The sequence below is a fragment of the Trachypithecus francoisi genome, unplaced genomic scaffold, assembly GCF_009764315.1.
Source record: "Trachypithecus francoisi isolate TF-2019V2 unplaced genomic scaffold, Tfra_2.0 Lachesis_group13, whole genome shotgun sequence".
NCBI classification, from domain to species: Eukaryota; Metazoa; Chordata; class Mammalia; order Primates; family Cercopithecidae; genus Trachypithecus; species Trachypithecus francoisi.
Window position 1 is genome coordinate 13,880,222 of NW_022681458.1, and position 21,951 is coordinate 13,902,172.

Consider the following 21,951-nt stretch of genomic DNA (forward strand, 5'->3'; position numbering starts at 1 on the left):
TGCTGGATAAATCCCTACTTCAAGGCATTTTGATACAGTGAAAAATAGACCAATTTGTTAACTTTCATTAAAGATGATACTCAAACATATAGGCTTATAACACTTTTACCATAAAGATTTTATAAATACTGTAAGATTAAAAGTTAAAAACCCGGATACTGTTTTTGCCATATGTATTTGTAAAGGAATCTCTCTTTGTTCAAAATGGTAAATGCTTTGAAATTACAAATTCATGAATCAAATCACCATTAGTTGATTGCTTAAAACTGTTTTATGGCCAGGCGCGGTGGCTCAAGCCTGTAATCCCAGCACTTTGGGAGGCCGAGACGGGTGGATCACGAGGTCAGGAGATCGAGACCATCCTGGCTAACATGGTGAAACCCCGTCTCTACTGAAAAAATACAAAAAAACTAGCCGGGCGATGTGGCGGGCGCCTGTAATCCCAGTTACTCAGGAGGCTGAGGCAGGAGAATGGCGTAAACCCGGGAGGCGGAGCTTGCAGTGAGCTGAGATCCGGCCACTGCACTCCAGCCCGGGCTACAGAGCGAGACTCCGTCTCAAAAAAAAAAAAAAAAAAAAAACTGTTTTATATGATGAGCTCCAAATATTCCTTTTCCTTTAACAGTTGTTTTTAAAAAGACTGGTCTTAATTGCACTTGTGAGTGCAGGCCAGGACTTGACACCTCATTCCAGATGGACTGGGAACTCTGTTAGAACTAGCTGCGGGCAGAGTCAGAAGCAAGCTCGACGTGGCACCCTGACTCCGGGCCACAGGGCAGAAACCCATGGAGGCTGAAAGACTGCTTAGACTCCCAGAGGGAAACACAGAGTCCTCTGGTGTTTTCTTTAGCATTTCTTCAAAAGAAAAAGCCTGCGGATTAATAATTTCCATGAAGGGAACTGCATGGAGGAATTAGAAGAGGCAGACTGGGAAGGTGCCCGAGGTCCAGCTCTCAAAAGGAGCAGCCAGCACACAGCCTTGGACCCATTTGCAGGGCATTCGAGGAGAACCAGGGCTGAGCCAACCAAAGAAATGCCACATGCTGAAGTAGAAAACTCATGTCAGGAGAAGAACAATCATCACACTCTTCTTTATAAAGCCCTTTCAAGGTGCCCTTTTCCACTTAGCTTTTACTCCCAATAGAATCATCTCAGTTTTGCAGATGAGGAAACAGGCTCAGAAGGTGTTAGGGACACATCTGAGGTCACTAAGCTAGCATGAAGAACAGCAAACCTTCTGAGTCTCTTCCCACTTTCCCACGTGGCCACTGGTTTTCACACCGAAAGTGTTCAGGGTTGCACCTCTCACCATCCCCGCCCTTCCTGCCCAAACCCAGTGTCCTTTTTCTTCACGGATATGGGCATGTGGGAAGCTCACTGCTATTTGAAAACAGAAAAATAAGAAGGTCCAGTCTAAGTTTTCAATTCTGTGGGACTCTGCTGATATCAAAGATGTGAATCTAAAGTTCCCATGTGGGTCTCCTTAAATTCCACTGGCTGCTAGCACGGTTTGGCTTTCTAGAAGAACCAAGAAGGCATTGGGTATAACAATACAACAACCCAAACCACAATAAAGCCCGATTTGTAATCATGCCAGCTCTTAAGGTATTTTAAATCCTTCCAACTCAGTGTTTTTGATATAAAAGCCATCTTACTCTCTGAAGAATGGCTGAATTGCTGTTTCCAGTTCTGAAAACTACACTGTTCTGAATATGAGTTGATCTGGGGGGAATGTTTTTAAGCATAAAAACTTATTTCGAAGACAATCACAAAGTTGATGTCAGCCACTAGCGTGCACCGACTACTGTGGGTGTGCTTTGAGTTGGAATCACACTCGGCACAAGACTACCTGGCTGTCCACTCAGTCTCAGGTATGCTCTGTTTTCTACTTCCCCACCTTTGCATTTATGTGTCAAACTATTTCTATAGTTTCCACTTGTGTCATATGATCTATTACCTGTCTTCTTAACCTCCAGCATTCTCTGCAGGCTTTCTCGAAGGGTCTTACCTTTGTGTTTCTGAGCCTCCTTGGGGTGGTAGAAGGAGGCGTCCCCATAAATGTAAAGGAAAAAGTGTTAGTAGGGAATTAGGAGACAGTTTCCCAGCTCTGCCTGGGAATCGTGGAGACACCCTTCACAAGGTGCTTTATTTCAGCAGTCTCCAGTTGAATCCTATGCTTCATTTCAGTAGTCTCCTAGTTGAATCCTATGCTTCATTTCAGTAGTCTCCAGTTGAATCCTATGCTTCATTTCAGCAGTCTCCAGTTGAATCCTATGCTTCTTTTCAGAGGTCTCCAGTTGAATCCTATGCTTCATTTCAGCAGTCTCCAGTTGAATCCTATGCTTATTTCAGCAGTCTCCAGGTGAATCCTATGCTTCATTTCAGCAGTCTCCAGTTGAATCCTATGCTTATTTCAGCAGTCTCCAGGTGAATCCTATGCTTCATTTCAGCAGTCTCCAGTTGAATCCTATGCTTCTTTTCAGTGGTCTCCAGTTGAATCCTACACTTCATTTCAGCAGTCTCCAGTTGAATCATATGTGAGAGGAGGCTACTGAAAAAGGGGACTTCCAGGGTCCTTTCCATGACTCTGAAGTTTGACAACCTGTGATTAAATCCCAGCTCCTCCACTTTTTAGCTACACATCCTTGAGCAAGTAGGTAACCTTCTTGCTCTTGGTCTTGGTTTCCTTATCTATAAAATGGGAATACTGAGTAGTTCCTTTGGTTGGTTGTTGAAGGATTAGAAGAGATAATGCACATAAAATGATTAGCTGGGTGCCACATGACAGTAAATGCCGGCTGAACATTGGATGGTATGATTGTTCATCTCTAACATCATCAAGAATCATGTGCTAAATGTCTACTTGTTCCTATCATTAACTCTGTATACGAGATATACAAAATGGGCTCGGCGTGGTGGCTCATGCCTCTAATCCCAGCACTTTGGGAGGCCGAAGCGGGCCGTTCACAAGGTCAGGAGATTGAGACCATCCTGGCCAACATGGTGAAACCCCAACTCTACTAAAAATACAAAAATTAGCTGGGTGTGGTGACACGGGCCTGTAATCCCAGCTACTTGGGAGGCTGGGGAAGGTGAATGGCTTGAACCTGGAAGGCAGAGATTGCAGTGAGCCCAGATCTTGCCCCTGCACTCCAGCCAGGCAACAGAGAGAGACTCTGTCTTTAAAAAAAAAAAAAAAAAAAAAAAAAAAGATATACAAAATGACAAAACCTGTGACTTCTTAAAATACAGAGCTCAATTATGTTTGCAAACCCTTTGGCAGTGCTTTGTACAGTGTTGGGTTGCTAGTTACTAAATATCTGTCTTCTAAGAAATAGATATAAAAAGGTAATTAATGACTTCCATTAAGTAGCATGCTTTAGTCACATGAAGGAGCCTTTGGGTGACTGACAGAGCTGGAGTGTCCAGCCAAGATCTTCTTTTCTCTGCTTAGTTAAATCATACATTGGACATTTACAGGCCTGCGTGAAATGGCCCTGCTCCAAAGAACTTGGTATAGAATATGAGTATTTATGAGCCTTGCCTCCGTGTTCTTGTCAATGGAGGTCAGCCCTCAATTTTACTCAAAGCAGCAGTGAACATGCTTCAAAGAACCTCAGGAACACTGCTCGTGTTAAGATGATTTACCTCAATTACAGCACCAGTAGTAAGATCATAAAATTTATTGATTTGTGGTTCTTTATGAAAAAATGTTCAGTCCTCTACCCTTATGTAAAATGCAGTAGCCTCTGCATTTTACATCTAAGGGAAGAGAAGCAATTTTGTCCAGATAAGAATTGCTAAAAGGAGCACCATGAGTTTATGGCCATTTTCCCTACTGTTCGCCATCCGTGTAAATCTAGACGTTTAATTTGCTGGTATTCATAGATCCTGCCCATGATCTGATGAACACACTATGCCATGCAGTGAAATTATACTGAAGTCGCAGGATAGCATAACATCTCTCCCTTAAATTAGGGAGCTAAAGAGGCAATCACTTTTTTTTCTAAACCAGGAAACCTCTAAATAAATCACCAGTGTTCTCTGGGATTTCTATTGTCAGATGAGGGCAACAGCATGGGACCCATGTTCTCTCTTTCAAGAATGTTACTTTATTAGCATTCCATGAGCTGCAAAGCTTCCAAAATGCCTCCTGAAAGGATGGTTGTTAAGTCATTTACCGTCAAAGACCAAAAAGGCCTGGAAGGAACCCCAGGTCTAACAATTTAGCAAGACATTCTTTGAAAAGGGGAGATGCTTAAAGGCAGTAACCACACTTTACGTTTTGACTCGCTAATTATAATATTCTCTCTCTCTTTTTATAAGCATATTATAGGCTTATAACACTTTTACCATAAAGATTTTATAAATACTGTAAGATTAAAAGTTAAAAACCTGGATACTGTTTTTGCCATGTGTATTTGTAAAGGAATCTCTCTTTGTTCAAAATGGTAAATGCTTTGAAATTACAAATTCATGAATCAAATCACCATTAGTTGATTGCTTAAAACTGTTTTATGGCCAGGCGCGGTGGCTCAAGCCTGTAATCCCAGCACTTTGGGAGGCCGAGACGAGTGGATCACGAGGTCAGGAGATCGAGACCATCCTGGCTAACACGGTGAAACCCCGTCTCTACTGAAAAAATACAAAAAAACTAGCCGGGCGATGTGGCGGGCGCCTGTAGTCCCAGTTACTTGGGAGGCTGAGGCAGGAGAATGGCGTAAACCCGGGAGGCGGAGCTTGCAGTGAGCTGAGATCCGGCCACTGCACTCCAGCCCGGGCTACAGAGCGAGACTCCGTCTCAAAAAAAAAAAAAAAAAAAAAAAAAACTGTTTTATATGATGAGCTCCAAATATTCCTTTTCCTTTAACAGTTGTTAATATTCTCTCTCTCTTAAATAACTCTTTAAGTTAATTTCTCTTTAAGTGAAATTAACTTAAAATGGATGTATAACTTTCATACAAATGGAAATTACAGTATGGTTTATGAGAAAGGCAATATTTAGATGTGACTTTAGAGAGAAAACATTCACGTTTCTATTTCTTCAATCAATCAAGACTGCAACAGTGGAGATTCCCTAATTCTGAAATAATATCTGGAATCTGAAAAGAAGCCTTGAAAGGGAGATCTCTGCGATTTACAGTGGTTAGCACTCTGCATTGTGAAACAGAGATCAGCTCAGCCCCTGGTTTACCACTTTACCGGTTGTACTTTTCTCTCCCTCCAGCTGGTTAATTTTGGAGACCGTTAATGAACACAAATGACTTAAAATCAACAGGCTATAATCCAGGTAACAATCTGAGTAACCTATGACATCAGGTCCACTATGTCAGGTCAGTGTTTCCTGCAATATAGACAAGATATGGTCTGACTTCTAGAATTCCCCCACCTCCCAAAAAAAGAAAGAAAAGTCAAAGGGAGACAAAGAATATTTGTGGGACAACTGCTACATGCTCACTCTATTTACTGTCCCACCCCCCACTACACCTTGAAGTGTATAACTTGATTCATTTTCACAAACTGGACGTGTGAGACCAATATCCAGGTCAAGATACGAGGTTATTTCTGAAAATACCAGAATATTTCCCGCACTCATAAGCCACCACATGCCCCCTTCCAGTTACTATACCTCGATACCCAACAGTACCCATGATCCTGATTTCTAACTATAGATTTTTTCCCTATTTCTGTCCATAAGTGGATCCATACAATATGTACGCTTTGTGAGTGGCTTAATTTTACATCATGCTTGTGAGATTCATCCATGTTGTTATAAGTGGTTTCTATCCTACTTATCCTTCCAAGTAGAATTTTCTTGTCTATTTTATAGGTGAGGAATTGAGGCTTAAAGATTTTAAGCAACTTGGCAAAGCCAAATAGCTGGACAGTGGCTGAGTCAGGAGCTCAAACCTAGATTCCCATCTATTCTCCTTCAGACATGTTGTCTTCCTCAGCCCCTACATCAGCCTATGTAAACCTCCAGAAGGTATTATTGCCTTAATTAGGACTTGGAGACAGGGTCTGTTTAAAAGACAGCAGAAACAATGCATCTTCTGCCTTAAGTAAGGCTCACTGCGAATAGTAAGGCTTTATTTTGGATAACTGGATGCATCTAGAATTAGGATCTCCTTTGACAAGGAGTAAGGTTTGGCAACAGATAGGTCCAGCTGCAAAAATCAGCCTTGGTAGTTAACTCTCAAGTATTTTCTAAAATAGAGAACAGTTTAGAACTTCTTACAGGAATGATTCTCCATGTTCATTCTATCTCTTTATATATCTATATCTATGTATATGAGGTCTGTAAAATGATACAGAAAGTATGAAAACCCTTTGGAATATTAAAATCCCACCTTCCTCTCAGAAGCTCCAGGGCCAATGTGTCTGCTCAGAGGGGCAGCTTGAGCCCCCGACCTCTTCTGATGTTTCTGATGCAGATTCCACACCAGTCCGCAGAGAGGGCCAGCCCGGCTCAGTGTGGGCAGCTGCTCTCCACCTCGCATGGCCTGAGTCTTTGCTCAACTCCACTACAGTGACTCTGCAGCCTCAAAGGATTCCTTAGGTCCAAACTGCGGCCTGCTTCAGGCTTCCCAGGCATCTGGGTCCTTAGTCTGTTCTGACCTTTATCTTGGGGTCCAGGAGACTTGCCATTGTCTCTTTCTGGCCTGGTTTTCCTGAAGATGTTCAGATGGGGCATAGTGGCAGGGAAGGCCAGAGGAAGAGACTTACAGTGGTCTCCTCAGGGCCCTGGTATGAGTCCCACTCCCAACCTCTTGCTTCTTGATCTTGAGATTGTCTTTGGGTAAGTTTTAACTTCACTATTTTAAAAAGAGAAGAGTAGCGAGGGCAACAGTGTTTAAACGATAATACACTGAGCGCAAAATAGAATAAAATATTGCCCCTCCTGAAACACACTGGGTCCTGGCCCTGCTGCTTGCCACCTACTATGACTTTCATCCTAAGAGAATGGCAGCGGCTGGATTCTCCCATTCTTAGCTTTGAGCAGCCCTGGCCCTATGCATAGAAGTTTCCATCAAACAGCAACTGTTGCCCAGTTTGCTGCAGTGGTCCTTAATCTGAACCGTGCACAGAAATGAAGAACCTGTTCAAAATGCAGATTACTGGATCCCCTCCACCCCCTCACCACAGATTCTGATGCAGTAAGTGGTGGCTGGAGCCCAGGAACTTCATTTTCATGAGCACCCAGATGACTCTGTTGCAGATAATGTATCAAGTCACTGAGAAATGCTGTGGCAAATGAATTCACTTCAACCAGATGTGGGTTCCTATCGGGGCTCCACCAGGATCCGGCACAGGTCACTTCCCTCCCTGGGCCTCAGGCCCCTCATCTGTACCCAGAGGGGCCTGGACCTCTGACTCCCACACAGAGGTTCGAGTGTCCATGACTGTTTGGTTCCCAGTGAAACACAGGGTTCGGGTGGCAGACAGATGGGAGTGCACATGTGTCACAGCAGCAACCCACCTCACTGGCCAGCTGTTCTGGGCAGCTTCTCTGGAGACTGTCGCCTGTCCTACCAGCTAGCTGCTCATGACTTTTGGCAGCTGGTAGAGAAGCAGCCACGCCATGCTCCTTGGCAATGTCCTCCAACACATTCTGTCTCTCTTCAGTGCCATCCTCCCATCCCAATGTTTAAACTTTTCTTTTATTATACTTTAAGTTCTGGGATATGTGTGCAGAACGTGCAGGTTTGTTACAGAGGTATACATGTGCCATGGTGGTTTGCAGCACCCATCAACCTGTCGATCTAGGTTATAAGCCCTGGATGCATTGGGTATTTCTCCTAATGCTATGCCTCCCCTTGCCCCCACCCGCTGACAGGCCCTGGTGTGTGATTTTCCCCTCCCTGTGTCCATGTGTTCTCATTGTTCAACTCCCACTTATAAGCAAGAACATGCAGTGTTTGGTCTTCTGTTCCTGTGTTACTGTGCTGAGAATGATGGTTTCCAGATTCATCCACGTCCCTGCAAAGGATATGAACTCATTCTTTTTTATGGCTGCATAGTATTCCATGGTATATATGTGCCACATTTTCTTTATCCAGTCTATCATTGATGGGCATTTGGGTTGGTCCCAAGTCTGCTATTGTGAATAGTGCTGCAATAAGCATACATGGTGCATGTGTCTTTACAGTAGAATGATTTATAATTCTTTGGGTATATACCCAATAATGGGATTGCTGAGTCAAATGGTATTTCTGGTTCTAGATCCTTGAGGAATCACCACACTGTCTTCCACAATGGTTGAACTAATTTACACTCCCACCAACAGCGTAAAAGCGTTCCCATTTTCCACATCCTCTCCAGCATCTGTTGTTTCCTGACTTTTTAATGATCGCTATTCAAACTGGCATGAGATGATATCTCATTGTGGTTTTGATTTGCATTTCTCTAATGACCAGTGATGATGAGCTTTTTTTCATATGCTTCTTGGCTACATGAATGTGTTCTTTTGAGAAGTGTCTGTTCATATCCTTTACCCGCTTTTTGATGGGGTTATTTTTTTTTGTAACTTTTTAAAATAAACTTTTTATTTTGGAATAATTTTAAATTTACGTAAAAGTTGCAAAGATACTACAGACAAGTCAATTCCTTAAATGTTAGCATCTTACAGTACATTTGTCAAAACTAAGAAACCAACATTGATACATTCCGTTGAACTAAATTCCAGACATTTAGATTTCCCCAGTTTTTTCACTAATTTTCTTTTTCTGTTTGGGGTCCAATCCTGGAGACCATAGGGCATTGTGTTATCAAGTCTCCTTAGTCTCTTTTGGTCTGTGGCTCTGAGTCCTTTCTTGACCCCCATGACCTTCACAGTCTTGAGTGGTAGTGGCCAGATATCGTGAAGAATGTCATTCGGTCTGGTTTGTCTGCTGTTTGTCCTCATGGTTAGACTGGGGTTATGGGTTTTGGTGAAGAATACCACAGAGGTGAAATGCCCTCATCACATATCAATGTGCTGTCAACATGACTTATCACTGGTGATGTTAACCTTGAGCACTTAGATAAGTAGTGCTTTCACCAGGTTTCTCCACTTTGAATTGTTTCTTTTTTAAATGAGTTCCAAGGGAATAAAGCTTTGGCCTTTGCCACTAAGAGTTACCTGGATAAACTGGAAGAGGTGGGGGTGGGTATCTAAAGGTGGCTTTGTCACTCTGTCACCCCCTGCTTGGCCATGAGTAGGATACAGTGGTTTGGAATCATCCCTAACCTTGCTGGGTTCTGCACCCCTCATTCCAGAGGAAGTGGGGTCTGCTAACGTTGGTATGGGTGTGTGAATCACCAGAGGGGCTGTTGAAGAAACAGCTGCTGATTGGGTGGGCTTGCCACAGAGCCCAGGCTGCTGTAGTTTTAATGAGCTCCCGGGTGACTCCGATGTACATCAGCCTTTGAGAACCACTGAGCTACAGCTCAGATTTTTCTTGCAACTGAAAATATCCACGCGAGTTTCATTCTGGTATTTATATCTGCCAGCAGGTGGAACCAGAGGCCTATAACATTAAATCCACTGAAGAAAACTAGGACAAATTCCAGTCAACAAAGCATTCCGCATTGTAAGCAGAATTAGGGTTATTTTGAAACAGATGGGCGCTACAGAGGCTGCTGCACTGAATATTATGGAGTTGTTTATTGTCTAGATGGCCTGAAACCCAGGAATTATTTGCCAGCATCTAGCAGTTTCTATGTCATATCAGAATTCTTCCAGAGCAGAGGAGACTGACAAGGCACTGGGAGAGATATAGATACAGATACGGATATGAATGCAGATAGTTTAACTATTTCTAATTCTGAATTTCCTCCTGCTATGGTGCATGCTGCCTTGTGTCAGTGAGTGCTTTGCAGGAATGATCCGGAGCCTCCTTAATATACTAACTCCAAATCAGAGGAGATAAACAGACACAATCTATGGTAATAAGACAATCAATCCTGGATGCAGTAATACTCAAAATGATCTATGTTAGGCCTAACCAGGTGGTACTGGTTACTGGCTCACATTTTCACTCAAACCCTCCCCCCCACTTGTACTTGTCCCCAATCCTCCTCTTTGCTTCTGCCCTTCCTCCTCAGCCCCCACCCCAACCCCAGGAGAGCATCAGAAGGGCAGAAGTGAGATAAAAGGCCCATCTAGCTCCCATTCTGACTGTGCCTGATGCCTGGTTCAGAGTGCACACTGCTGTCTAAGGACACTCAGAACTTGGTTTGACTTGGGGGTTTTTCTGGCCTAGCACTGAGTGAAGGTATAAGACCAGGGCTTATCAAGTGAGTATTCCATGAGTTCTAGGAATCTGCAAAAGTCTCCAGCACCAGTGGTTCCTTTCAGGAGAATATTTCTAACTCCTTAGCCGATGACCCCAGGGAGTTAGCTGTGGCTGTTCTGCCTGGTATGCCTACGCTCAGAGAGGTCACGAGGGCTGTCATGGACTCAACGTTGGTGTTCCCTCAAAATTCATACTTTGAAGTCCTAACCCTCAATGTGATGGTATGTGGAGGTGGGGCCTGTGGGAGGTAATTAGGTTTACATGAGACATGAGGGTGGAGCCCCCGTGGTGGTACTGGTACTCTTGTCAGGGAATGAAGAGGCCAGAGCTTGCACTCTCTGCCATGTGAGGTCACCGTGAGAAGACGGCCATCTATAATCCAGGAAGAGGGACCCCACTAGAACCTGATCATATTAGTACCTGGAACTTCTAGCCTCCAGAACTGTGAGAAATAAATTTTTGTTGTTTAAGACACCCAGTCCATGGCAGTATTTTGTTAAGGCGGCCTAAACTCACTAAGACAGCATCTTTGAAGTTGGCAGCTTGGCAACTGGTAGTTCAGCAGGTGCTGGCTGTCACAGCTGCTGGGCAGGCCCCCAGTGATCAGAGGGGTGAACAGATGTGCTTTCTGGTGGAGAAGAAAGCACATCTTTCTTGGGACCCTGTCCTAAGTGGTGGTTTCATAATTGCCTGGGACAGCAGCTCCCTCCCTCCAAGGGACACAATGCCAGCTGCATGGCTCACCCTCCTACACGAGCAGGGGCAGTTCCTCCATTCACAAATGACAAGGTCCCCCACACCATTGCATTTTGCCAAGGCGCTCAAATCTCCTGTTCAAATAAAGGTATAAAGAAGCATTTTTGATAACATTTAGACCTGTTTTGTTTTTTTCTCACTCCTTTCCACTTGAGTTTCAAACCAGAGAGATGGCCCAATTTCCAGTCCTTCAAACCAAGGGTCAAGGGAATGTTTTCATTGACTTTTGAAATCAAAGACCATTTGAAATTAGCCAACATTTCCTTCAGAAACCTCAATCTTCTTAAAACACTCTTTAACCTTTGTACATGAAAAAAAGTACAAGTAAACATCGTTCCAAGCATTCAAGGAATAAGGAAAAAAAAAAAAAAAAGACAAGCCAGTGGGAAAAGAACTTTGAAAAGGGACAAAAAGTTGGCAACTTCTGCTGAGAACAACCATCCCCGAGTGGTCAAGTTTAGGTCACACTGGACAACTACAGCAGATAACCATGTGTCTAATAAAACAAGGCTGTTGGGCCTGGGAAAGGAAGTGGATTGAGGTGGCTGGCCCCTAGGGTAGGTGGCCTGACTGACTAGCAGCAAGTAAAGTGAACCACGTAAGTGGCCCCAGGTCTCACACCTACCCAATACTTCTATGCCACATTCCCGCAGAAAACACAGCATTCTTTGAAGGGCTAAAGACTAGATGCTGGATCTAGAACAGTGATTCTCAAACCCACGTCGGGGAGCTTGGTGAGAGGCAGATTCTAGGGTTCTAATGGGAGATTCCAGATCAATGTTTGTTGGGGGACCCAGAAATGTGCATTTTTTAACATGCACCTCAAGTGAGCTGGATGTCCACATGCCCCACTTTGAGAAACTTTGATCACAGGAATGCCATACTGTGTTCTGTGGTTATGTTTGTCTTTGACCATTTGCACCAGCATGGCATTTGGTTTTGTATAAATAGGTTTTTGGTGACATTTACTATGAGTCAAAGACTCTGGTAGTTTCCTAGGTCATGCTATGCTCCACCTTGGATGATGTAGATTTTAAAAGATATCAGTGCAACCCAGCTATCTTGAAAAGCACAGCAAATACAATTGTTAGCTAAAATTCTATTAGTGATGACATTAGAGTAGAAGAAACTGGCCCAATGTTGCTCTCCCAGTCCTAGGAACAAAGGAATTCACCTCTGGATCCCTGATGCCTGGTACATAGTGGGTGCATCATAAATGCTTGAGGAATGAATGAAAGAACAAGCTAACATACCATGAGGGCAAACTTCCATTTCTGGCCTCAGCCACTAAATAGCTCTCAAATCCTGAGACACAAATAGTGAGGAACAGGTGAGTGGGGACTATAAGCCCACAGACTTTGGAACACAATTCAGTCGATTTGTTTTCTCTATGAAATTCACAAGATTTGCCTGGGCTCTGGGGTTCTGGACACATCAAAGAACATTCAGTAGCTAGAAATAGGCTGAGACATGAGATGTATTACATCTATTTATGCTGAATGCTGTCTTAAATGTTTTAAAAAGTTCAAATTATCTTTACTTTTCAAATACCATAAGCCTGATTGTGCATAACTACAGGTCCAGAAATACCAATATCAATGCATAATTAGAAAAACAATCCCTGACCTAGGAAATTGTCCCTGAGATTATTTGTGGTCTAGGAGAACACAGAGGTCCAAAGCCCTTATTAAAGCTGACAGCCACCTGGCATCCATCTTTTGCAGGTGGAACTAGAGGAAGACAAACTGCTCTGAGAAAAACCTGCAATTAGAGTGAGTCATGGCTGGTATCAAAGGTATCCAAATCATCAGGGGCAGGGCTGAGGGAATCACTGGGAACCTCCCAGCCCAACCCTACCACATGTAAGGCCTGTGGCTAGATGTGTGCTTGCTGGGCAAGAAAAGAAAAGAGGGCAGGGGGAAGTTGAAAATATGTGAAAGAGGAACGATATACTCATCAAAAGTATGATAGCCATGAATTTTGAGAGGTAGCAGCTTGTGGTTTAGGAAACCAGGGTGGGCTTCTCCACAAAGGTCTAGATAACTTGGACCATGAGGACGATGCAACCTTTATCCGTTTGGAGTGGATAAGCTCCATGAGATACGTGGCAGTGAGAAGCCATCTGGAGAAAGGCACAAACAAGCAGGAGCCTTGCTTTCTGGACCCCAGAGCTGAGAAATTCTTATGTGGGTCAGAGTTAGCCTAGAATTGTGATGGCTGGGAGGCCAGTTTCTGCGATGTGAAAAACTGTCTGAGAAGTACGATGGTCATTTTAAAACCATGCTTGTTTCTGTATTTGATGGCATTTAACCCTGAGTCTAATTAACCACTTTTTGTGTGTTCTTTTAGGTCTGATTAATTCATTATCCCTCTCCCAAATCCTAATCTTGTGCCCCATTAGAGATAGCGTGTGTGTGTGTGCATGTGCATGAGTGCATGGATTTGTGTGCCTGCATGTGTCTGCATGAGTGTGTGCTTATGTGTGTGTGCTAGTAACCTATAGAGGCAGGGGGCAATTCTGTGACTGAAACCTAACATCTCTCTCTCTCTTTTTTTTTTTTTTGAAGTTCAATGAGCTCCTTTATTTACTTATTTATTTATTATTATACTTTAAGTTCTAGGGTACATGTGCACAATGTGTGGTCTCGTTACATAGGTATACACGTGCCATGCTGGCCCGCTGCACCCATCAACTCATTGTTTACATTAGGTATTTCTCCCAATGCCATCCCTTCCCACACCCCCCACCCCATGACAGGCCCGGTGTATGATGTTCCCCACCCTGTGTCTAAGTGTTCTCACTGTTCAATTCCCACCTATGAATGAGAACATGCGGTGTTTGGTTTTCTGTCCTTGTGACAGTTTGCTCAGAATGATGGAAACCTAACATCTCTTACAATCAAGCCCATCCAGTCTCAGGAAGGCCAAGGAGTGTCTCAGACTGGTTTTACATCATTGAAATGGCCTGCCTCCGTCTCATACTGAACATAATTAAACTCGGAAATTATTTTAAAATGGTCTCTGCTACGGAGAGATATTCAATAACAACAAAAAATAAGTTACTTTACATGTCTATTAATAGACATTATTAATAAATTCTAGTAAAATAAAACTTATTTTATGAACAGAAAAAGAAAACCCCAGAACGAAATTTTTAAAATTTCAATCCCAAGTTAGGAACCTAGAATTAGGCTCATCTTGGATAACTGAAGATTTAGATAAGGGAAGAGGAATATATTGCTCTCTGAACTTCATTGGAAGTATCTAAGTATGTGCTTTGGCCAGATAAAAAGCTAGCAGAGAAACGGCTATATGGTTGTAAGACAAGTGTCCTAAAGATTTAATCAAATGTGGACAGGAGACTGTGTATGAGATGCATCCAGGATGACATCATAAAAATCATGCATTTCCAGAACATGAGGGGTGTCTTCAGGATGGTAGATCTGACTTGCTCATGTCAGAGATGGGAAATGGAAGTCCAGAGAAGGTAAATGGTTTTGCTAAGAGCTAAGAGGCACAGAACCACACCCCAAATCTCCTGTTTTCTCTTCCAAGCATTTCATTCTGCTTAAAACCTCACTTACCAAATCTGGAGTGGACATCGATGTCTTACAAAGCTGACCTTCTGCTACCTGGTTCTGGTGGGGAACGGATTCTGAACCAGAAAGAGCTGAGGCTGAATACTGGCTTTGCCTCTTATTTTGTGCCCTAGGAGGAGTTACTTTACTCAATGATCCTCACTTTTCTTATCTGTAAAATCTAGCTTATGGGTGTGTTCTGAGGACCAAATGAATTAAAGGATGTGAGCACCTGGGTCAAAGCAATGAAAGGTAAGTGGTGCCGACTGTTACACTAATGACCCCGTTTCTAGGCTGCCCTTCTCAGAAATGCCCCCACGATCCCTCCGGTTAGTCACACAAGCCCAGACCCTAGAGTCTTCCTTGACACCTTCCTCTTCCACTCATCCTGCCCCCAAATTCAATCCGTCGAAACTTGTCATTTTAACCTGAACATTCCCAAATGTGTCCATTCTTCTCTATCTGCCCTGTCACTAGCTCTGTTTGAGTCACCTGTATTGTGGGCCTAGACCAGTGCCTGAACCGCTGTGATGGTTAAGATAGGTGTGAACTAGACTGGCTTGAGGGATGCCTAGATGGCTGGTGAAGCAGTGCTCCTGGGTGTTTCTGAAAGTTGCCAGAGGAGACTGACTGACATTCAAGTCAGGAGACTGGGAGAGGAAGACGTGCCTCAATGTGGGTGGGCACATCCAACAGACAGCCAGTGTGGCTAGAATAGGGCAGACGGTAGAAGGGTACGCAGCCTGCTGAGTCTTCTTGCTTTTCCTATCTCCCCCTGTGTGGGATGGTTGCTTCCTGTCCTCCTGCCTTTGAATATGATGGGCCAGCCAAGTAAAAAGGGCTCCCAGAGAATCTCTAACTGACCTGTGCAATGGGAAGATGGGGTGGGGCCTCGGGAAGTTCGAGCCATTTGCGGGGGGAGGAGCCTGGCCCCTCCTGTTCCTGGGTGGTGACCTGGGATTCAGTTGGTGAGATGGGGGCCTGTTAACAGGAACTGCTCTTGCTTTGCTGAGTGTTTTCCTTTTCTCACTCAATAAATTCTGCTTTTCTCACCCTTCTATGTGTCCAGGAGCCTTATCTTTCCTGGTTGTGTGACAAGAATCCAGTTTTTAGCTGAACTGAGGAGAAAGTCCTACAACAATGAGACTGCAGTTTCTTCAGCCTTTGGACACTGGGACTTTCAGCAGTGGCCTCGTGGGCGCTCTTGGGCCTTGGGCCTCAGACTGAGGGCTGCGCTGTAGGTTTCCTTGGTTTTGAGGCTTTTGGACTGGGCTGAGTCACACTAATGGCTTCTCTCTTTCCCCAGCCTGATAGGCAGATGGCCTATCACAGGACTTTGCCTGTAATCACTTAGCTGATTCTTCATAATAAACTCTGTTTTATACATACCTGTATCCTATTTGGTTCTATTCCTCTGAAGAACTCTAACACAACCCTAACCCATTTCCCCACACTTGCTCCTGTCTTCCTACCAGCCATTCTTCACAGAGTAGCCGGGAGAGCTTTTCAAAAACAAACATCTCATCCACTTTACTCTTGGCTTTTATTTTACAGCAAAAATAAAAAATCTTACTCTGCCCAGTAAGTGCAGGGCGTGGCCACGAGCTGCCTCTCCAGCTCCCTTGGGTCCCACTCTCCCTTCACCTCCACTTGCCCCACCCCGCTTCTCCTTTCTTCATGTCCTCCGGCTCTTGGCTCAAACACAACTTCTCCAGGAAAGTGACTGTGTCCTCCGATCACCCCCAATGAGGTTCTTTGCCTGAAGCTCTCATAGGATCCCCTCTCTTCAAAGCACATGATGCCATGGTGAGTGATTATCGTGAATCTAATCATTTTGACAGTGTGCATTCTCACTGGGTTGTGAGCTCCATGGGGGCAAGGACAGTGAGGGTTTGTGTCCACATTCTAGCCCTGGGGATGAATGAATAAATGAACAAATGCAGGAATGGAAGGAGGTGTTGAGTGCTAAGTACTGCCTTCATTATACAGATGTAAAGACTGAGGCTCGAGGTAGGTGGGCAGTTTCTTGAGGTCTCACGCCAGAAAATGGTATGGTCCATATGTTCAGGGGTCAGACGTAAGCCCAGTGCTCTTCGTATACCACCAGTTTGCTTTGGACACCAGTACACACATCTTTCCCTGTACCACCCAACCTTTCTTTACTCCAACTGGTGGCTTAGCAAAAAATTAGAGATTTTTAATGGGGAACCAGCAGGCTATAGGAAGGGTTGTAATTGGTACATGGGGAAAAAAGAGTGCAAATTGAACATTTGAATTAAAAAAAAAAGATGACCATGAAAAGGCACAAAGTGCGTTGCTGTTTAGACCAAGTGTAACAGTGTTCTAGAATTGTTTCTATGGATCTGAAGACAGATTAAGGGCAAGTGACTTGGCAAAAGGCCTAGACCTGTTTTCAGATAATTATTTCAGCGTAGAAAAAATAAGGGCAGTGAGGACACTACACCAACATGATGGATCTAAATGGAACACACTTCTATGAGTCATTTATAGCTTTAAATACTATAGAGAAAATAATGCATAAAACATGTCCAAACAGCCTCTTTTTCATGTGGTGAACTCTTTTAAAACCGCATTGTTCAAATTTATGTTAAAATGCAAACTCCTCATGTTGACAATGGTACTATTGGAGGAACTCAATATAAAAGTACAACTGTTAAATTTCAAAGACAAGACTTATAACCTTAGAACAACAGGGCAATTCCCAGTGTGAACTTATGAGCTGCTAAACCTCAAAAGATTTCTTCAACTAGCAATGAAGACTCTTGACATACTTGCAGCCTGATATAGGAGCTGCTCTTTATATAATTTGGGGTGTATCAGAACTTTTCCTTACTTTTATTTACCTCGGATGACAACTATTATGCTTCTCCCTGTGCAGCGTTGGATCCTGCTAATTACGCTACAGGGCCAGCATGGTGTTTCACCGTTCACCATCGCTCCTGGGGCAGGCTACAAATTATACATAATGCACTGCATTGTAATTGCTGCATTGTGAACTTCGCTCGCCTTTCCAACACAAAATACCAACATCTAAGTTGTTTTATTATAAAAAACCATAAGGGATTCTTTTGGATTATAAACATCTGAAGACATAACATTCTCATGAATTCCAGCCGGCTATTTTGGACACTCAGTGGGGCAGACAAGGCTGAAAAGCAAAGCAAATACACTTCATCTTCGTGTTTACAGAAAAAAGGGAGGTGGCAGTCATGAAGGCAAGACTGTGTTACATGCAAAACTAAAGGGAGGGGTAGCTTGCTGAAGGGGAGACACAAACTGAACTGGGAAACCAGAGATGCCAGACATCCAGTGATGCTCCTTGACTTCTCTGGGCCTCAAGTTCCTCATTTCCAAAACAAAGGCATAGAAACAAATGACCACAAAGATCCCTTTTTACATGAAGACAGGCACTCAGGAGAGCAGTGGCTTGTTTCTGAGTCCCATTTGTGGGGCTAGCCTTATCCCTGCCTGAAGGGTAAACCAGGAACCCGAGTCTTGTGCCACACAAGAGGCCTCTGCCATCTACCCTGTTTGTTTGGGGTCTCTAAGAAAAAGATCATGGCTCTTTCAATGGGAAGAGGGGATCAAAATAAATGAAGCCTCAGTTTTATATATAAAATGCTGCCAAGTGGGGAAAAATATCAGAGCAGTATGGTGGTCACTGAAATTTATCACTGCCCTTGTGCCCTAGGGCCAAGAGGCCTCACTCCAGACACCTACCCGATAGGCCCAAGTCATAGTACCTTGTGCCTACAGCACTTACAAGCCATACCCAGGCCCCCGGTAAGGTACTCCTAATCCTCCCTTCTCTCCTCCTCTCAAAATAAGACAATAGCCTGATGTGTTAAGTCAGACTGGGGTCTCTTCTCTTCCTCTAGACAAGCTTAAGGTAGCGGCAGCATTGCACAGAACTGTGTGCGTTCTTCATCAGTGTACGGTGGTGAGTCTCCTACACATTGAAGATGGGATGGTCAAAGAAGAGGAAAAGGCAGGGACAGGTTTCGAGGTAAGGAGGTGTGGGTAAAGCTCACACATTTTGATAATTTACAATAAATCGTTACTATATCGGGATACTGGGATACTGCTCCTTTGATGTTGCTGCATGTCAAAGCAGCTGAAGCAGACGTCTCATCTTGGACTTGGGAAGTCATTGACTAGGCATCCTCATTTCTCTTTGTCTAGTGGTGTCTCCGGAGGGTGGGCATATCCAAGATCTAGTATGACCAGAGGACACGGACAAGGTGACAGAGGACATAAGTGACAATGGACAACAGCTCCACATCTGGACTGCCCCAGAAGCCCTGCTTGGCTGCTAAGTTCGGGTTGGCCTTGAGGGAAGAGCAGGCTGTGCTCTCATACCTTCCAAGTGTCCCTGGTACCCAAAACTTGGGGCTTTGCACCTCTGCTCCAATCCATACTGCACATAGTCTCCAAACCAAACAGTCAGGACTTGTGACCAGACAGGCCCTGTTATGCTAATGGAGGCAGGAGACCTATTTTCAACTGGAACCATAAGTGTGACTGTCCCCCAGATCTAGATATAGAACACAACACCCTGGGGCCACTTATATTACTCCTGCAGCCAAATGCACTCAATCAGATCCCTCAGAGGGACAAGGTAACCTTGCTTGCTATCTATTGGCGACAATGAAATCTTGCTTTTGTGTATTATCTCTTTTCAAATATTTCCCAAATAATACGTAGTTCCTAAGCATCATCATAACTTTTAATATGTCAGTACACAAGGCAATACTTAAGGAGTTTATGTATAGATCATTGTCGAAAATTCCAAGCCTAACAGATTTTAAAGAGTTCCTTCTTCATGTAGAAATAAATGCATTTCCCGGCATTGGACAATAGTTTGACACCATCTTTAAATCCAAGCAGATTCCCCTGTTCTGTACCAAACTCCCCCTTTCATTAGGAGGACTGACAAGGTTTTCTATCATCTGAATAGGACTGCTTCTGGGTGGCCGCGGCGGGGAAATGAGAAAGAATGAGGAAAATCAAGAAGTTGCTCCCTCTAGGAGCCGGGCCCTCCCTCACCCCATGGCCATTCTGAGGAAAGCAAACTGTCATTGAGTTCAGACCTCCCTCACCTCCAACTTTATTGAGGTCTAATTGACAAATAAAATTGTGTAAGTTTAAGGTATACAATGTGATGATTTTATAGATGTATTTATAGATGTGTGTGTGTGTGTGTGTCTGTGTGTGTGTGTAGTGAAATGAGTACCACAATCAAGTTAGTTACCTAATCGATTCCAGTTTTCTACATGGTCCTGTTATGAAGAGTTTCTCTTTATTCTCATTTATCATTCTGGGGCACCATATTAAATCTTGGGAGGCCCTAGGAGAGCTCAGATCTGAAAGATTTTATGTTAGAAATGGAAATGCCAACTAAATGGAAGGAGGAGCTGGTGGTTTTAAAAACATAATCTTCTTGCTACCCATTAAGAGTCCCAGTTCTCTCCACGTACCAAGGAATCACTGCTGCAGGCTCACGTGTGGCCATCAGAGCAGTGGAACTAGGTCTTTGTCTGTGCCACAGGAGCACAGCCTGGAAGGGATACATGGCCTGAAAATGGTAATGGGAGCACCAAGATCTCCAGGATGTGCCTGAGCCATGCACTGGCGAGGTACCTGAAAAGAGTGATCTCCAATTACACAATGACACCATGAGCACTGTACGGTTCACAACTCTCAGACTGCAGTGGGTATCCACCCTGCTCTTGGGTGCGGGACACTAAAGAGGATCCTGGTGCCTGGAAATCTATGCAAATCACTTCCACAGGTACATTTCCATTCATTTTACAGCCAAACCAGAAGAATCTAATAACTAGATGTCTCTTTTGTACATCCTTGTTCAATGAAAAAGTGACTCTAAAGAAGTTAATACCTTGACACTCAGGACTCAAAAGGGCAACACCCATACAATACTCTGGGCTCAAGTCCCTCTTCAGCAGAACCTCCCCACATTCTATGCACAGGGCAGAGAAGACTCAGAATGCTAATTATTTCCTTGAAGTGTTACACCAAGTGCTATGTAAAAAGGAATCGCAGGTGAGACAAATGCTGGCCATCTGTCAAGGCCTGTGAACCTGGGTAAGGAGGCAAGCATGTGGAAAGGCGGTGAGGGGCTCTGGGCCTCTTCCCCACAAAACCCTCAAGCTCATTGCAGAGAGGCAGCCACTCTGCAACCAAAGAGCCCAAGTGAACGAAAAGGAGACTCTCAGGGGTGGGCAGCTAGGAGGGTGAACAGGCAGAATGATCATTCTAACAGAGTAGCCTTATTCATGGGCTCTGGGGTTGCTCTAACACTCACAGGAATGCTGCAAGAAAGATATGATCTACCTCACTTCTGCTAGTGAAGGAGGCAGATCAAGGCCCCTCTCATCTGGTTTTCACTTGCTCAGACAATAACAATGATAACAAAATGCTTGCTGCTTCCAAGAATGAACATCTCCGTCTGTTTACTCTTGATCTAACTTACCTTTGTCTCTGGAAGAAAACAATTCAAACATAAAATGTTAGAGAGGTCCTTGCTGAAGGGGACTAGCCAGGGAAGAGAGTGAATATTACATCTAGGAATCATTTTATGAACTACCCCTAAGGCATAGAGCTTTGCTCTTGATCAGTAAGCACCAGTCTTAGAATGGGGGCACTTGGGTAAATGGCAAAGCAAATGAGGAAGCAGAGTGGAAAGGGGAATAGTCAAATACTCACTTCCCAACTTTCTCAGACAATGAGGCCAGACATGTCCCCCAGGTACCCATTTCGTGGTCACCAACATCTCTAGCACAGGAAAATGTCTTACACAATTTTTTTGAGTAATTATTTCCTGGACTTGATGCCAGGCAATTCTCAATCTTTCTCTGGGGAGGATATACTTTGGGATTCCTGCTACAAATTAAATGGTTTGGATGAGTTTAGAAGAAGATCATTTAAGGACAATCAACACTATAGAGTTTTGTGCACACACACACACACACACACACACACATACACACACAAACTGCAAAAAAGAAATACCGGAAGTGAACAAGAACCCCGAGGCTGAAGTCCAGGGAGGAACTTTTGTGAGGAAGGATGGCAGCCAGAGGGCACAACCCAAACTCAGGTAGGGGTCTGAATCTCTACTCTGAAATCCAGGCCTACCAATAGATTAAAACGTAAATACAGAAAATCATATAGCAATGGGGGGAACGTAAAGGTTTGCATGCTTAATTTTTTTTTTTTGCTACAGGCTTCTTTCCTTTCTTTAACTTTAGTTGATAAATGGAGGGATTTGGTCTTCTGAATACACATGGTAACTTGTGAAC

General features: G+C 43.9%; 2 protein-coding genes across 12 annotated transcripts in view; one reads left to right on the plus strand and one right to left on the minus strand.

Annotated features, from left to right (window-relative positions):
* Nucleotides 1-15,763, plus strand: part of COL4A4 (collagen type IV alpha 4 chain) — a 168,843-nt gene extending 153,080 nt beyond the window's left edge. Inside the window, exons 47-48 of the mRNA XM_033230020.1 lie at nt 14,797-14,863; nt 15,681-15,763. Coding sequence (XP_033085911.1) covers nt 14,797-14,814 — 18 coding nt within the window. The 3' untranslated portion in view covers nt 14,815-14,863; nt 15,681-15,763. The remainder of the gene's footprint in view (nt 1-14,796; nt 14,864-15,680) is intronic.
* RHBDD1 (rhomboid domain containing 1) overlaps nt 1-21,951 on the minus strand; it is a 214,585-nt gene that overhangs the window by 52,950 nt on the left and 139,684 nt on the right. For 7 of the 11 annotated variants that reach the window (XM_033230025.1, XM_033230023.1, XM_033230027.1 and 4 more), the window contains exon 7: nt 20,061-20,272. The exons of the other annotated variants lie outside the window; for them this stretch is intronic. In XM_033230025.1, the coding sequence (XP_033085916.1) occupies nt 20,076-20,272 (197 nt within the window). In that variant the 3' untranslated portion in view covers nt 20,061-20,075. Of the gene's footprint in view, nt 1-20,060; nt 20,273-21,951 lie in introns of those variants that run through there. 11 annotated transcript variants of the gene reach the window in all.